This window comes from Bolinopsis microptera, chromosome 11, assembly GCF_026151205.1.
Source record: "Bolinopsis microptera isolate Bmic1 chromosome 11, MBARI_Bmic_1.0, whole genome shotgun sequence".
NCBI lineage: Eukaryota > Metazoa > Ctenophora > Tentaculata > Lobata > Bolinopsidae > Bolinopsis > Bolinopsis microptera.
In genome coordinates, this window is record NC_087082.1 from 7,150,238 (window position 1) to 7,168,738 (window position 18,501).

The 18,501-nt window shown below is 41.2% G+C and overlaps 1 protein-coding gene across 1 annotated transcript; it reads left to right on the forward strand.

Moving 5' to 3' along the window:
- Window positions 1-2,308: 2,308 nt before the first annotated feature.
- On the forward strand, window positions 2,309-16,789 carry LOC134822544 (transcription factor AP-2-epsilon-like). Its single transcript, XM_063833652.1, has 10 exons — window positions 2,309-2,556; window positions 10,887-10,979; window positions 11,262-11,429; window positions 12,303-12,474; window positions 12,689-12,981; window positions 13,135-13,263; window positions 13,434-13,645; window positions 13,760-13,878; window positions 15,803-15,950; window positions 16,079-16,789. Exons 1-10 carry the CDS (start codon window positions 2,422-2,424, stop codon window positions 16,299-16,301), a joined length of 1,692 nt encoding a protein of 563 aa, XP_063689722.1. The 5' UTR covers window positions 2,309-2,421; the 3' UTR covers window positions 16,302-16,789.
- The last annotated feature ends 1,712 nt before the right edge of the window (window positions 16,790-18,501 follow it).

An 18,501-nucleotide genomic window follows, 5' to 3' on the forward strand; every position in this document is an offset into this window, starting at 1 on the left:
TTCACCCCTGGTTAGTACCACCTTCACCCCTGGTTAGTACCACCTACACCCCTGGTTAGTACCACCTTCACCCTGGTTAGTACCACCTACACCCCTGGTTAGTACCACCTACACCCTGGTTAGTACCACCTACACCCCTGGTTAGTACTGCAGTAAAACTGCTCTTATTTATCACGGATATGGAGCTTCCTGCTTTTACCCTTCTTTCCTTCGACGCTGCTCAAGCGAGCTTGCATCCTTATAACCACTCCCAATACTACCCAGTGGGGTGTGGGTGCACTTGCAGCTTTTAAACATGAATAATTTCTCCCCCTTTTGAAGCTGTGAATCCACCTCGTGTAGCACCAATCAATATTATATATAAAGACAGTAACTTAATTTTTATGAATAGTGAATTTCAGTCGGTGCAGTATTTTCTGAATATTATATGAAATTTTAATTTATTTTCGCATGTTCCGCATATTTGTAGGGTACTGTGTCCTCACGTTAAATTCCCATTCATCGTATCTACTATCTTTAGCCATTTCTGTGCAGGTCGTGTCTACAAACACAATCTAGCAGTCAATGATCCGTAAATACTGGCGGGAATGCGGATGACCGGTCCATGAAACATGTCTATTTGCACTGATTTTAACCGTGACTAATTTGTCTATTTCTTTTTTATTTGAGCTGAGTTAAATGTATATTGTTGAATTTTCACAGCGTTTGAATTCTATCTGGGTCGATGATTTTAACGGAACTATTGGCCCAAACGTGTCCAGTATCAACAACAGCTGAGCATGGCACCCAGTTTTCCTAATTGGAGCTGGCTGGCCAAGTTTAGCACCATGCCGAGCATTAGTCTACATTTAAACTGGCGGTACTGCTGCTCCTTCATCAACTCCTTCGTCTGCAGTGTCTGCAGGGGTCTCCTCAACCGTGACCAGCTTTTTTCCTAACCTTGGTACTGGTAGTGCATGATGGAAGTTATTGAAGTTGGATACAAATGTGTCATTATAAATTTCATTACTTTTTTTGGACACATACCGACTTTTCGCAGGTAAATCGCGGCAAAATCGCGATGGAAATGCTGGGATTGGTGGAACTGGGTGCTGACCACTAAGTGCTAATCGAACAAAGAATTACCTGTCAAATGGTGGCTTGCCGGCTACTTGATGAAAATCGAAATATACATATCAAACATTACCTCCTCTTTTGGGTTGTTAGTCTCACAATTAACAGTCTCACCTGCACTCAGCACTACTGACTACTTCTCGCTCATTAGTTCGGTTGGAGTAACAGGGTACTTATCTTGATTCTTGGGCGGAATTATAGCTCTTAGCTCCTCGAATACAAGATGCTAATTGTAATAGTATCACACCGTACTTTACCATAGGTGGCAATGGTAATGACACTTGTATAGATCGAGTTGTACAAAGAGTTACTCCTCCTTGGAAGGGGTGAGGCTGAAGACACGCCAAATTATATTGAAAGCGGTGTCTCTTAAGCTCTTAGAACGGTTCTCGATATTTGTTTCCCAATGGTATAGGTATATCGAGAAATGAATTATCACTTGGAGTTTATGATACTGGCTTATGAAGTCCGTGGTGTTTGAATCATTTTACGTCTCTCAGCCAACATCTGAATTCCAAATAATGTTTGACCATGAAGGTTAAAATTTGTAAGTTCCTAAATCGATTTTAACAAAAATGCAGGATGCTACAATTGAAGCTGCTATTGCTACTGCAGTAATACATTGCAAATTTGAAACATTGTCTACAGATTTAAACACTGTTTGTACCTAAAACTGATGAGCACCGATGACCGAGTGGTAATTTTTTATAGTTCTTGCTTAAAAGCTGGTCAATAGATAGCAAACAGCTTTAGCTCTTTTTTCCGATAAACACAAGAGAAAGATTGTGTCGATATCAATGATTTCATCAATGGACCTAGTTGATATCAGAATCTCACTACCCTTTGTTTATCATCCCTATGCAAATGTTGCCATTATATTCCCACTTATCTTATCTACTTAGTGCGTGATATTTATCTAATCTTATCTCCTATCCTGATGTCTCTGTCAATACAGTATGCCACCCTTCCTCCCCACTTATCCATGCCTTCGTCACATGACCGGTTTATTTGTTTCCAAACACAGATCCTACTCGCACGCGACCGTACCGTCTCATCATGCATTGATTGTTTTGGGGACAGGAGCGCGCCCCGTATCACGTGCACTTCACGTGTCACCATAGCAACGTCACGTGATCAGTCGCCCACGTGATCAGGTCACGCGCCGTGACGTAGCAACATCTGCGAGAGGCTGGAGGAAGAGAGAGCGCCGGTAATATCTCCCATCACAGCACACTCATAGCATTTCCCGGTTGACAATCTCTACTTCGTATCTCTTGTACACTTCGTTTTTATCAGTTTATTATCAGTATGTCAGCGACCATTTCCCCATTTCTGAATGTTCCGGTTGGTCACAGTGAGATAAAAAGGAGGTTTTCAGAGGATGAGCCTCAGGCTAGGAAAAGACAGAAGCTGGATCCACCTGCCACTACTGCCAATAATCAAGTATGTCCTCATCTCTCTCTGATTGTTTCTCTAATAACAAATGATTCCCTTCATCACGATAGCTTTGTTTAGGTTTCACTTGCTGATTACTGGTACACAGTTCATTGTCTTGTTTTTGATCTGTGTCTACAATTTGTTGTAGCATGTGAAAACTATGATATAAGCCTCTGACAATCATTTGCCCACTTTATCACACCCAAATATCACTCTCTCAACGTTTCCATGTTCATACCACATGCATGTTAATTCACTCAACATATCTTTGAATACTACTGTAGTGCTTCAGCCCTATATCTTACATCAGCCACCATTTTTGGCTCTCAAATTCCTTTTTAAGCCTTGTAACGACACAGTCCGTTACTATTTGCTATAACCTAACAAGTAGCCATGTCATTACTGTTCAGTCTCTCCGTCTACAAATCATTCATGATGTGATCAGGGTAAAACCACACCATTTCCAGAACATTTTCACCTTGGAAGTGGGTGTCAGTTTCTGAAATTAGATCACTAAGATACCAAATACAGGGCACATACGTTTCTCACATACCTTGTGAATATAGTTTACCGCCGTTTTCCTACTTGTGGATATGTAACCCGATCATTTCAGGTTGTAAGTTTTTCTCTATATCAAATTTAACATTTACATTTTAAGATATCTTATTTGTATGACCATAATTTTCCATCGCTCAATATCAGATTTCTGTTTTTCTGAAAGTTTTTAATATCGGAGGATGGAGCAGAATTTCAAAATTCGTAAGGCGGGAAAAGGTTTACTACTCTGAGGGAAAACCCAGTGTGGATACTAAAGCCTCTATATTCTTAACATTACATCACTCTGATCACGCCCTTTTTAAATTAGTGCAATTTAATTCGCTCTTTTCATTAACTCCTATCATTATTTGTGGTACCAAGGATATGGTTACCACAAATACTGCTGTATATATATACCCAAATCAGCCTTTTAAAAGATACCGAACTACGGGAACTACGGGGATCAATCAGTGAACGATTTCATGCATAAATTCAGGACTGTAAATTCAGTGCAAATCTACAGTTTCTAAATTTCTAAAGAACAAGACAGCGAAACGTGGCCTTGAGGCTCTCGTACTGAACATTTCATTTTAACACTTTTTAAAGAATTATTTCCGTTTTAAACACCCTGAGCTCCTGTTTTTGGTAATATTTTGTTTTTGATAATATTTTGTACAGGTGTTGTTTCCACGGTAACTCTCTCGTTGCTAGGCAACAGAGGGTGGAGCAGTAAAACACGGCTGCTAAACATTTTGTTATTATTATATCAGCTTGACCAGGTTCACCACTCTTAACATGTTGACTTGAGGTTAACTAATATATCCTCGCATCTTGAGAGCTGACATAAAACCCTGCAAATAGAGACCGTAGTCTAGTCTCAAAGTAAGCTTCCAAACAAGTCATATAACCCTACAAGACTACAAGACTATAGTCTGGTCTCTGGGTCTCTATCCAGCCGGTCTCTCTTATTAATGAGAGGGGCAGTCTTTGTGCTGTGTGTCCTGTGTAATGAGCTATCCAGAGATCAGGCTCCCTGTTTAGGAGCCCTAACATACCCGCTCACTATATCTGTTTAGCGGTATATTATATTGCATACTGCTTCCTCATTAATTTGAATTATTTGAGAGGTGTTTATGATAATTTAGAACTAGTGAGACTAGTGTTATAGTGCCAGGATTCTGGCCCGACAGTCAGGCTAAACCCCGGCTAAACACTACAAACAGTGTCTCCTGAAATTAGGACCCGATAGTCTCCTGATGATGTGTATTACAGTTTGTAGTGTTTAGCCGGGTACACCGTATTACAGTGCAACATGTTACCCGAGACTGGGATCTGAAAACCCTGCTTGTTCCTCTATTTAGGGCTGAGACAACACAGGACCATACACTTTCACCGTATTCAGCTGGTTTAATTGGCTTGTTCACTGCACGTGGTACAAATACGGGACTCTGATTGGTTGGTTACTGTCACGTGGGTCAGGTCCTGTATCGTGATTGGTCTGGTTGTATGAGCCGGCGAGTCGATGAGCGTTTACCTGTGACAAAGTGGCTGTCTGTCGTCATGGCAACGGTTGACAGTGATTTAGAAGGTTTAGTGTCAGTTTGGGATGGTTAATGGTTATTCAAATGAGATCACGTATAATTCTCAGGGCCAGTTTTGCCGGTCACATATCCCCCAAAAATCGTGGCATTTCCTTCTCTTTACCAATAGTATCATTAGCTGGGAGCTCCACAAAGGACAACATAGGTCAATCTCCATGAGCGACTCCCACGACTTAAGGTTTAATTTAGGTCTAAAGAGATTAATTTCAATAGCCCTTTATCTGAGAAATATTATTGAGCTAGGCTGCATTAATTTCATTAAAATTAGCCTGTCTTACGGTAGTAATATAACAAAAGAAGTTGGTGTCCCATTTCCAGGAGAAACATTATCAAAATTGGCTGCATTAGTTTTATTACAATCATCTTGTCTTAAATTAATTCAGCAAAGGTAGTTGGTTTACCATTTCCAGTACCGCCGACATACTACACTCTCTTATTTTTCTACCACAAAACCTAATTAGAAACTTAATGTTTTAATTTTTCAACACTACCCCATTATAGGACAATAAGCTTTCATTCCCTCAAGATTGTCTCCATTAGCAATATCACACCTAAGTTTTAGGAGCACATCTTTTACACCAATCTAATCACAGCATGATTCATGAGAACTTCCTATGTCACCCTGTCAACTACTACAAATTAAATCTCAAGCAAACATTGGGTTTCTAAAATCAGATTAGAAAACATTTACAACTGAGTAGAAAGCATTTATTTTAGACAGACTCTGAGTCTTGGTAAGTCCCTGATTGCCGGATTGCAAGTACCTCTTTAGTGAGTTTTTAAGGCATGCTCCCAACATGGTGCCCTGATGCTTAACTGTGGTAAGAGGTTGTCTAAACCCTCTCCTTGCTACCACTAATATTACCACTTAGACCCCCACTAAGTTGTATGTGCCCTGATAATATCGGTATCTCAGTTCCCACATCTTATAACATGCTTAACAGCCGGACAGATTGGGAAACTTGAAAAGCTTGGGAGCTTGCGTGACTGGGAGCTAAACCATGTATTAATAAGGTCAGGTTATCATTATTATGTCACGGTCCTCAGAGTGATGAGTACACGGCAACACTTTGACAAATCGGTTAATAATATTAATTTTTATAAGAGGTTTAGAGATTAGTCTCAGCTCTACCCAGCACGCTGGACTATAATCTAAATGTAATGAAATCTGGTTCCCAGCTGAACAGTGAACAATTATATGGATACATTACTTGGTGTGATTTCTCTCTTGTTGTTTGTCGTGACTCTCACTAGATTCAACATTATTTCCTGTTTTCGCGATCAAAATTGTGGTTGAAATGACAGTTATTCTGGTGTTCTGGACACTGGTAAAAATAACGCCATATTTCCAGTCCCTAATATTATATCTGACGGCTATATCCTCTTTTGCCGCCAATCCTCCTCCCTATTAACAATCTCATTAAACTATTTTACATATATTTAACTCAATAATGACATATCTCCACTGTTCAGAGGATCCTAATGCGATAAAATTGTAAGTTAAGAAAGACGCGCTGTCTGCCTTTACCGTACTAAAACTGGGCGTCCGAATAATTAACCGCCCGGTTTAGCGGTTTATCAAGCCGGAAATGACGGAAAATAAGACTGGAGTACAGATAGCTGGGTGTTAATGGTAGTGGGTCGTATAATGTTGTCAGGGGTCATTACTGTACATTAAATCATTAAGTGGTTGACTGCTAGGTAGTTTTTGTTCTCTATCACATTACCTCTTTTCAGCTCATGATTTATTCAAAAACTTTTGATTGTTCCACTTTCCATTAAGGTAAATTGCTTGGTCCCTATTTGCCACTCCTCTGAAATACTTTAAGAGGACCAGCAGGTTTTCTTCATACTTTGTGGAGGGGACAGTAAAGAGAGAACAGCTTGTAAAGCAGCTATTATCTGTGAAAATCAGTAATACAATCACGCCCTTCGCGTTAGCGTGCTGAGCTAGTAAAAATGGAAACATTGTATTTATCTAGAGGTTACAATACTTAGTTCATACCGGACCGACTGTTCAATTGTGGGTACCAATTTTCTTTCCTCGTACTTCTCCTCCGCCAATCAGAGCACCGTATTTCACCGCACCTGATCCTCCTCCACCAATCGGCTTGCAGTAATCCCTGGCACGTGACCGCACTTTTAGAGGAGTCTACGCAAAGAGGGCATGGTCGACCAAATCTATTCAGGGTGAGGAATAAAGTGAATTAGATAGTCTCAGTACGGGTATGAGCGAAGCAATGTAGATGCCACCTTGCCCGGCCGCTACTAGGAGTGAGGCGCGTGCCTGATGCCCCCTGTTCTGGCCGGTAGCAGAGGTCCTCTCATCAGCTCCCTCTCCCCCAACACACGACTCCAACCCTCAGGGCTGCTCGCTCGTGCCCTTAATTAGTCTTAGGACACCGTAATAATCCCCTGAACTTGAGATAAAGTATCATTCGATTATTAGTCTGGTCTTGTGGCATTACATTGCGAACTCGACCAAGCTATAGTTTTATAGCATCGCGGTAATTTTTTAATGCAATCACAAATAATTTTGAGGAGACTGTGCTCAACAATTTCAGTTCATCCGGGGTTTGATTCGGGGATCATAATTCTAGGGAACATAAATATATTGCACATTTTATTATAGATGAAGAGAGGATACGGTGACAGGTCCTACATATGACTCGTAGCTGGATTTGACGTACTGCAGGCTGGAGTCCCGACTTATTGGCCCGACTGTGTGTGACCCAGGGAGAAGGACACATATCTCACATACCTTACTGAGAGGAATTTGGTAAAACCAACTTCAGCAATACCAGACCAGATCAACTTGTTTATCTTTCTTGTCAATTCAAATCGTGTGAGTCCTACTCAAGACCTCAAGATTGTAGTGATGATAAGTGGAGGTAGACGGCAGAACAAAAACGGAACTCTGCCTTCGTCCCAAATTCCATGAGATAACTTCTCACTTTAGTGTCCAAGTCTATCTTGATAACTAATACTAATAGTCTTTAGGTACCACCCGTATTCACAATCAAAATTAAGTCAGGTCATTTTCCAATCGGAGATTGGGGACGGGTTGTATAACCAACCACCAACCAGTCTATCTTGAGTGCTGGGAGACTTGCCAGCCATTCTACCCCCAGTATTGAGGCATTATTTACTAGTGTCAGTCGCTGCCGGTCAGTGTACAATTTCAATAACCTTACGTGTCAATTAGGGGGTAGGTATATGCGAGTATCCCCCTCAAGGCCTTCTAGCGACTCATCCTATTAGTCATCCTGCATGCCTCGTCGGGCACGTGCCTCAATCACGTGACGTCATCACCCAACTCTCGTTACCAAAGTCTGAGGGTTTTGTTCTGCAGACGACCAGTCACCTGACTCTATCTCACCTCAAATATTTTCTGATGTTCACTGACCTCGACTGACTTATCAGTCTAACCGGTCACTCGAAAGACTTGGAGTCTTATGTAGGGTTTCAGTTCTGATTAGAAAAAGAAACAAACTAACAGCTGTCTGTTAACCACCACAGAGATATCCCCCTTGATACATGCTTGACTGGAAACGAAGCCTTGTTACGAGAGTATCTATTGAACTATGTCAGATCATGTTATAGGGCCTCACACTCCTCGTTGAGGAAGCATGAAATGGTTGTAAAATGTAAAATGTAAAAACTGTTATGTAGCGTAGTTGACCCTGAGGTGTGCGTGTTGTAGGTGAGGGAGGCAGGACGGTGCCGCAGACTGACACGACCCCTCCGCAAGCAACTCACCTCGTATTAACCTGATGACCATACGTGCAGCTGATTAGATTGTACAAGCATAAGGTTCTTCAGGCTTTTAAACATTTTCAATCAGTTGTAAGTCTGGTCACGTGAGCTGCTCCGTGGTAGCTGGAATGATACCTGTGTTTTATACTTGTCTGGGCGAGATGTAGGGCGTTAGATTGAGGTTTTCTTTTCTTGTCAAGGAGGGGCCCAAACCTGTCAATCTCCGACAAGTTAAACATGCCTACTTCTTGCTACATACAATATGGAGTGTTTACTACTAATGTGTGTAAATGTGACTAATCTTTTAACGATCCACCGGCGGTTACTTTTTCATGTCGACGATTAAACCCCAAAAACTATTAACAAAATTGTAATAGTGGACGTGTGAAAAGTTGTAACTTCTGTTCGGTAGACAGAGGACCTGATGTAAGTAGCTACATAGCGCCGCCAGTATAGTCCTAATGCCACTCCAAATTTGCAAATAAACAGAGGCTAATTTTCCACTTTTGATAATTATTTTTGGTTTAAATCTGTACATATTCTCTTGTAACACTCATGTTCCTTTATCCATCGCACCGTCCCATCCCTGAAGTCGGACACTGTTCTATGTGATAAATTTCACACGGTCTCCTCATCCTACTCCTTCAGATTACTCTTCAGGAAAACAAGTACCGATTATGTGGGTGTTAGGGACGGGGCGGGATTGTAAGTATTTACCTAAAGTAACCTAAAGTAAGTAGTTATAGAGCTGTTAGATGTGAAGTGCTCTTTTACACCAGGAAGTTGAGCTGTTGAACTGTCTGGATTATATGTGTAGGGAGCTGGCGGATTACTGATTTGTCAACTTGTCAGTTTATTCTCTCCGAAGGTGGTATACTAAAACACTTTCATGTGGTTATCGGCTGCTTACTATTTCATCTAATGTGGTGTTTCAAATGACCGACAGTATTAGTAATGCTAAGACTGATCCTGACAGCAAAAGATCTGCAAACAAGTTTCAAGAAGCTATGCTGAGATCTCAGGAAAGCATAATCGCATGAGGGAAATTCAAGAATTTGTTTAGATGAAACATGACATCAGCCAGGAAAAGAAGGGATCAGTGGTAAAATACGAGAGTGTGGTGGTAACAATGACTAATAGATATCATGGTTATTTTGGAGTACAATGGTGCCATGCTGTTCATCAGTTTTCCTGTTTGTCTGTTTCCTTTATGTACTTACTTCTTAAATCTTAGCAATGCGTCATAGTAACTGAGGAGTAAGAAAAGAGCATTGGTTCTTCCCGCCATTTCGACAACTGGTCTTCCCGCCATTTTGTACCCTTTATTAATCTGCACTATTCCAGTGTCCATTAACCCAGCAAATCACTAATCACCGTTGAACTATGTGCATGTGGGCATCTGTTTTTGAAAATCCCGCGCACAATTATCATATTAATGATAGAGAAAAGTAGAGAGAGCACTTACTTTGCACTCACCACCATGACCACCCCCTTAGGGCATAAAACCACGTGACTTCAGTCCTCAATTTTGATTGGTTTAGTGATCCACGTGTTCAGGATCCAGTCAAGTGATTGGGGGGCAATCAATGATCTGGATCCTACAGTAGCACGACTGTAGTCAGCATACACCTGTAAAAGATAGATAGCAGAACGAACCGAGTCGGGGAAGGCCAGGGATGCTAAATTACTTACTGAGCATTCCGAGGGGCACGTGCGCGCGCAGCACCCCTCAGGAGCTGCCCACGTGACAATGAGTGTATCACGTGTTCAACCCTTCTTGGCTGTGATTGGATGTGACGTCACTACTGGCGGTGCGCCAGGTTAATGCTACAATATTACCCCGTCGCTCTCGCTGTAAAAATTACCAATCTAAATTAGTGGACTTCTCTTCTTGTCCACGTGCTCGTTAAAATCTTGTATGTCAACTGATGAAATCAGTAATTATGAAGGAGTAAGCAGTGGTAGCCAGCCGTAAAACAATGCAATCTCGCCCTTCAAAAACAAATGGTCCTCTACACGTGGTCAGAGGAGCCAATCACCATGGAGACATTCCGTCACGTGACTGCACCACAATACCTATCATTCTTTTTTGGCTGACTGGTCATTCGCCTGAAGTGATTCCCCTAATCTATTCTTTCACCTCAAATCAATAGGGTAGATTAACCCTGGTCCCATGGGAACCAACTTCAAAACGAGTGCTATTATCTGTTAATTATGCAGGAGTATAAAGATTCTAATTTCAATATGGAAATGAGGAAATTTGAATGTCTTTTCTCTTGGCGACTCCTAGTAGTCCTAGTATTGTATCATAGTACTAAACCACATACAAATTGTGGCACTAAATCATACTCCACACATGTACTGGATGTTTCTGTCTGTTCACTGTTTTCTCGTTGTATTCAACTCTCATGTAACAATGAAGTAACCATAACTTTTCTTCAGGTTGATGATTGGGTAAACAGAAATATTGAGGATCTCCCGAAAGTGTTCGAGTCAAACAGTCCCGTCAAGAAACCGTGGGGAGATGTTGATCAGGTGAGATTATTATGTTAAAGAGGCTGTAGCCTAGAAGTTGAGACTTTTTGCTCTACAATTGGTAATCAGACGAGGGGCAGCTTATACCCTGCAATTCACACACACACACACGACACATAAATCCGGTGACAACAGACATGGCCCGCAAAATAAACTACACAAAATGTAAAATCACATTATATCCCCGAACCCTGATATCTTACCTTTACCACGATCCACACGATCGTTTGCTTTTACCTGCACTTGTGTGTTGTTCTCACGTTTACCTTGTTGTCATCCCAGGCTAAAGCTATAGACTCGATCAAACGAGCGTTGGTTCAGATCACGACAAGCTACAAGAAAGAAAACCAAGAGCAGGTTCCTGTTAGTTGCAGTGAGGTTACAGATACTAGTTCTACCATCAAAAGTCGGGGAATTCTCACTACTCAACAACCAAGATATGAAAACTTAGTAAGTATAATGTTTACGTGTAAAAAGTTTTGTTAATATACACTTGTAAGTACACGGGTAAATACTCTTTTTCCGACAGTATTATACTCTTTGATACCTAACAGCCACATTTCTGCAAATCTGCATGCGCCCTCTATTTCTGTTCTTATGAAGATGAGGTACTGTGTTACAAACATTGAGCGCCCTCTATTATAATATTTGTGTTTCACTGATTTGTAAACTGAAGACGTAAATGGGTATTAGGTAGGTAACATTGAGTGTTCATGATCGGTAAATCTTTTATTTCGGTCGGTTTGAATATTGAATATTCTGCTGTCCCGAGGCCGCCACATATTATTATTAGCAAGAATCACTTCGTGCCTGATTATAACACGCATCGGTCACGACCTGACTTTTGGCACGAGCTGGCCATTACAAATCGCTGGTGGTCACTATAGTAAGAATACTGATTAAACAAATTTCAAATAACTCAGCGCAGCTTGTTGTTGTTGGGCTTTTTGTCAACTTGTGAACTTGTAGAACTTCCCCTGTCAGGTGTCCGATGTTAGGTCACCAATCTGGTTAGAACTGCGGGCATCTAATTAGTATCCCGATAAATTAGATTTGAAACGGATAGTGTTATTTTAGTATCTGACATGGCCAGGCATGTTTGGGGGTTTTAAAGCACGCTTTGTTTTAAAATGTGCTTTGAAGCCTCCGTGAACCATGCCAAATGAAGAATGTCAACAAATATGTAAACTGTAAACTGTACAGATTCTGATTTGTCATTTGAGTGATGAAAATGTTCACCAGTATTACAGCCATTTGTGATGGAGCAAAGACTCTAGAAACTTCCCCCACTCTATAAAAACTAACAATTTGATATTTTCTCAGGGAGCAGCACCTGCCAGTCACTCGCAGATTCTACCACCGCACTCGCAGGCCGTCGCCTCGCACTCGCAAAGTTTGCCACATCAACAGGGTCCCGTTATGAAGGACGTTTTTTACGGTGGTCAGGAGAATGTTGAGACTAGTACCCAGTACACGAGCTGCTACACACCCTATCGTGAGTCCTTGTTGGTGAAATACCAATATCTTGCTCATCATTAGTTTTAGATCCATCAGTATTTTACTGAGTATGTGAAATTGTGACAGGCAAGTCAAGGCAAAAGACTTGCTCGCTGCACTTTTATGATTTATTACCTATATTTAGAGCCTCTAATTAAACTTGGAATAATCCAGCCAAATACCGTGCTCTTCTAACAGATCTTCTCCCCCAGCCTCAGTACCGACCGATCACCCTGTAGTATTCAAGCCAGAGAAGCAGCAGCAGCAGCCACAACAGCAGCCAGGTCCCCAGACACTGGCGGGACAGTACCACTACTTCCCCGAGGTTTCACCTTCTCGTCCCGAGCAGCCGTACCCCTCGCCCCCACGGACCGACACGGACATGATGTACTCCAGTTTGAGCTACAGTAACCTGGTACCGGGCTGGCCTCAACCTGCTCCAGTACGACAACACTACACCTCTCCTGAACAAGGACTCAACTGGAACGATCATGCTGCTGTCGCCGTAAGAATTATTCTTACTTCCTTTTTCTGAACTATTGGGTCATGATCATATTTGAGCTTTAACCACTGCACTGCAACAAAAATCACCAATTTCCCCAAAATTACACCATTATTTACCTAAATATCTGCGTATCTAACCCGACTCTTTACACAGGACTGCATGTCACCTACAAACCAAGTGTACATCTCAACCCCCAACTCTCCTGACGTACCCCTCACCCCTCCCGATGAACCTGACTCTAAACCCAAGACTCTCGGCAGTCTCTCCGATTATAGCCTCCAGGTATGTTGTTGTTTTTCATTAATTCCAAAAAAATGTCGTTATTTTCTTTGCCTCGTCGTCGTCTTATTTACCAAACTTTTCTCAACTTGGTGAAATTATGTTTTAGCAATTTAAGCAGTCTGCACTTCGTAAAACGCTTCATACCAAATGTTTAACCAATACTCCCCCAGAACCTGAGCGATTTAAGCAAGGATATGAGCGACATGTCACCTCATGGTAGTGGTAAAGCATGTCACCCAATGGAGGTGTTCTGCACCGTGCCAGGCCGACTATCCCTCCTCTCCGGTGCTAGCAAGTACAATGTTACTATTGGGGAAGTACAGAGGAGACTCACCTACCCGGAGTCCCTTAACGTCAGCTTATTGGGTGGAGTTCTCAGAAGGTATTATATTAGTTGACATTTTGTTGTTTTGTTAATTGCTTTTGTCTCTGCTGCTCTGTTTGCATTTTTAACAACTTTAAACTCGACTTTTTCTGACCAAAAATATCCTTCCAGGGCTAAAGCTAAAAATGGAAACCATGCCTTGAGATCCCAACTTGAAGAAAGAAATATAACCATTCCTACTGGCCGACGAAAAGCAGCCTCCGTTTCTCTTTTTACCAGTCTCCTTGAAGGTAGGCATCTTGACAAATAACTGGAAGTTTTTATCAGTGTATTTGTTGACATTTTGCGTAAATATTTCCAAACTCTTTTGATAAACCGGGCCCATATCCAGCCGTGTATATTCCCTCTCTCGTCTTTAATGTATCTGATATATTTGATAAAGTGTCCTGACCCATTGTCTCCGATAATTTAACAATATTTTTGCGCTGAACCCAACCGAGCATTGGCTATTCTGGGATCCCAACCTTCCGTACAGTAGCATTACTATTAAACTCGTCCTCACACGTGTTCATCATCCAACCTTATCAGTGGCCCTAAACCGATCACGTGACCTCGACCAGAGGCTCTTATTGGGTGTATTGTCAGGGGGCTGGCGTGCGCTGCGACCCCATTTAATGCAATCAAAAGTTCTATAAATCCAATTTACAATGAGCTACCAGTCTTAAGTAAACATTGGCGCGTGCCGAACGAATTAGGGCTACTTTACAAAAATATTCATGATATTTAGTGGGGATCTCTATCGTATACGAACACGATTAAAAGTTCGGCTATATTGCCCGGAAAATCTTCTACTTCAGACACACGCGTTTTAATGCTACCTGAAACCCAGTTCACAGTCCAGAGCAACCCTAACACTTTTCATGTTTCTGGTAATTTGCTAAAGTTGAAATGCGATTAAGTGATAGTGTTCGGTGCTGCCTAGGGGTGCCCCGTACCCATGTCCCCCATGAAAATAATTCCCCCCGATTCCCAATTAAAGGTAGACGAAGGAACTGATAACGTCACATCGTCACGTATGTTTTAAATCAATAAAATACCACTGCAATAAAATAGCATCCCAATGTGAGGGTTATAAATGTACAGTGGTTCTACGTGTTAATAACCTCCTCCTCTCTAGCTACATACTTCTTCTGGGGGAATAGGTTTTCTTTAGTCTCCTCCTCTATAGCTATATACTTCTTCTGGGGGAATGAGTTTTCTTTAGTCTCCTCCTGCCCTCCTGGTCCGGATATCCTTCAGATATCCTGCAGGGGGGGGGGGGGGGGGTCCTGCAGACTGACTGTCTCTGTCTGCTGTCTGTCTTTCTCCTGTATATATAATATATTATCTCTCTCCTCTAACTAGATAACTGCACCTTGGGCCTGTGCCCAGACACGTAGCTTAATTGAAATAAATCTAATCTGAACTTTTATATATACGTCCTTGCATTAATGCGAGTATAAAATATTGATTTTACTGTAATAAAACACCCCGTATATTACTGTTGCAGTTTTACAGCCCGATTTGATCTTTGCCCGGATGAGAGATCTAATTAGAATGTGATAGCTGTTTAATGAACATCAATACTCATGATCTTTCAGAGAATATGTAAGAATATGATAATGATAATTGTGATATTTATGGGTAGAAAGGCCCTTGTAGAATTGCAGTGGTAGCCTGGATTACTCCCTAGGAGCATACCTACATCACTATATCAACTGTTTTAGACCAATTATGTCATTCTTACACTATATTGGACTATATCATGTCCAATTACACTACAAGTCTGATTTTAATTACCTAAATATGACGTAATCGTATAATGGCCCACCTTGCAAGGTGTCCGATACAGTGCTGTGTTAGAGTAGGAGTTGTACCAATTTGCCAATCACAATGTCACGTCAAAATGAGTCTTAGCCAATCAGAGGAACTCTGTGTCTATCACGTGACGTGATTTCCGGTCTCAGTATAAACAGCTGCAAGTGGTGACTAATAGGACACAAATCGGGTCTGGGAATACGTCAGTCACATGACGTTATCCAAATACCTTGATTCGTTATGCAGTGACGTCACCGATTCAAAAATTCCCCTTAATTAATATCGGAAGTAAAACGAGCGCAGTAATGACGCACATGATTATCGTGACGACATTTTACTTATCCCTTATTTTTTCAGGAGAGTCTGCCCAACTAGCAAACGATTTCAATACCCTCTGTGAGAAATTTTTCCCCTGTCGAGAACTGGCCAAAGCAGCGGTGATCAACGACTCTCATCGATACCACATACCTCAGGAACAGCACTTGCAGCGCGTCATGAACACAAAGTAAGAATTTTATAAGTTAATCGTTTAATTGATCAATTAAATTACTTAATTTACCAGATTAATTGCACTGTAATATTTAGTTTTAAGTTTTTTTATTAAAATAAGAAACTAACCTCCTTATTCTTCAGACAGATGATAACTGACCTACAAGAGCTGATGGAGATGAACGTGGTTAAGAATAACGAGATAATGAACACACAAGGGGTTAGCGGACACCACAACGTGCCCTGTCCTCAGCTCATGACTTTTGAGCTCCTGACTCACGGTTTCGGAGCCAGCGCTCTCTCTGCTGCCCTCAATGTCGTACAGACTTACCTCGACGAAATGGTGAAGTGCATGACGCTGCAATGAAGACATCACGTGATAGAGTGATGACATCACGTTTGTGGCGTGACATAATGACACGAGCTTGAGCTGAAGATTAAGTTATTCGAGCACACAGACTCGATAGGTTTAGGATAGCGAACTGAGATTGTGTTTCGTTAGATTAACTTTACAGTTTGCCGAACAAAGGTTAGAGAGGCGAAGTTAAAATGAATGATGGCGTTCTGTTTTTAGAGACGATTACAGAAGAACTAATATTTTTATTACTCTTTAATTTATATAATTTATTTGATGTTTTACTTTTAAATTTATTTTTATGGACGATAATATGACATATCAAACCTTTATCTTTATACAATTTTGAACTCGTCAAATTCAAAATTAACATTTGTACCGCAGATCATGACATAACACTTTTAAAGGGGACAGAACTGGAATTGTGTATAGATATGGTTTTTGTGTTTTATAATAAATTTATACGCGGTTTTTATTTTTTGTAGATACCTGCTACGATTCTATTGTATCCTGTATGATTCATCAAAATGATGAACTATTTACTTAGTATTCGCTCACATTGATGAAACAAAATCAAAAATATGTGCCCAAATGACACTCACAACAGTAATACTTTAGGTGACTGTGCCTTAGGAACTCTAATTTACCACATCACACACCAGATCAGTCCGACGGGTGGAAAGCGCAATAGCAAAATAGATGGCAATCATTCAAGCTAACCAACCCGATGACATATTTGACAGATGTCCACTAAATTTCAATTCCACAATCGCATCCAAGCGCTGATTGTGAAAAAGGTTACCAGCTGAACTCAGGAAACGTGTTAACTGATGTCTTACTTTCCACCACTCGTGCCAAAGCTTCTTGAGACCCCTCCCCTCATTACCACGTAAACCATCCTATAATAAATATTACTCGGATCCCCCAGGAATGCCGTACACGCCCGCGATGGCGGAAGAAACCATCTATCCTATTTGTGGGCATACTGACAGTAGCAACTGATGTAACAAACCAAAAGTTGAACGTGGTGTAACTTTGTAAAATATTTAGTTCTATCTCGTTCGACGTCTAGAGCTGGGCCGGCCGGTATTTGTAACCTCAACTAAGTATATTTAGATAAGGCTAACACAAGGGTAATAAGCGAAAGTGGGGTCACCAATTAAATAATCCCCAATAGCGAAAGAACTAGAATAAGCGAAACGTCTCAAGTAAAATTGTAATATATACAGTCCAGTTGACGTTAGCAAAGTATCCTATATCGAAATCAAAACACAAAAAGTCGAACCAATGTACCTCACCGTACAACCGGTAAAATCTAAGGTTGACTATGTACAGTCCGCTACAGACGATTCAATTATCGCAGTCGCACCGCAATTCCTTCGCCGATCTCGCGATTGCGGTGACACATGTTATGAACGACCCGGCGCGCGCTACTTGTACACTTAGCCATCGCAAACATAATCAATTTCGAGAATGAAGCGCGCCGCTCTACTTCGGTAAGAACATATAGACCGAGGAACCCGTACAAGTTGCGAGAAGACAATTGGTGCTGAGCGCGCGCACCAGTAACGCATTGGCTCACACAGGCTGTCAAAATCAATTTCTTATCGCGCGCAGATTCGAGTTATTTGGTTTAAAATAATGTGAATATTAGCGGAACAATGAAGTACACAATGAATAGGCGCATTAGTTCACTTAGCTAATTGAAATACTATCACCAAGGAAACAAATTTATACATTACAAAGTAACAGAACACTTTAAATCTATAGTGTTTGAGTGCGAATTTGGTCGTTTAGCAAATTACATGACCCTTGATACAGATGTAAACCTCAATCTTTTTTTGATAAAATTGTATACGTTGTTGACACCCACGGCGCACGATCAGGAGCCCCGCCTGTACGCGCGGTCTAAAACTCAACGTTAGTACAACCAACCAGGGAGCGGCACTAGTCGACTCGTCGACGGTAAACAGTATGACAGATATTTCACTTAAAACGTATAAACTCGTAAAAATCTGTTCACTAATTAATAAAGTCGACGATCCAGCTCGCCCCGCGTCCGATTTAAACCGACCAATTTCGTTATACTTGTTTAATACAGTTAGTGAAGCCAGTGGGCACTCGCTGTGAAACAAGCCGTCCCCGCCAAGAACTGTAAAAAGATAGAGAAAAGTGCAAGTCAAAATGGAATTGATGGGAATTGTTTAAGCTT

Bases quoted from the DNA above. Each gene is read 5' to 3' on its own strand.
- LOC134822544 (XM_063833652.1), top strand. From the start codon at position 2,422: ATGTCAGCGACCATTTCCCCATTTCTGAATGTTCCGGTTGGTCACAGT. The intron at 2,557-10,886 runs GTATGTCCTCAT...ACTTTTCTTCAG, and splicing joins CCACTACTGCCAATAATCAA to GTTGATGATTGGGTAAACAG. The intron at 13,879-15,802 runs GTAGGCATCTTG...TTATTTTTTCAG, and splicing joins TTTTACCAGTCTCCTTGAAG to GAGAGTCTGCCCAACTAGCA.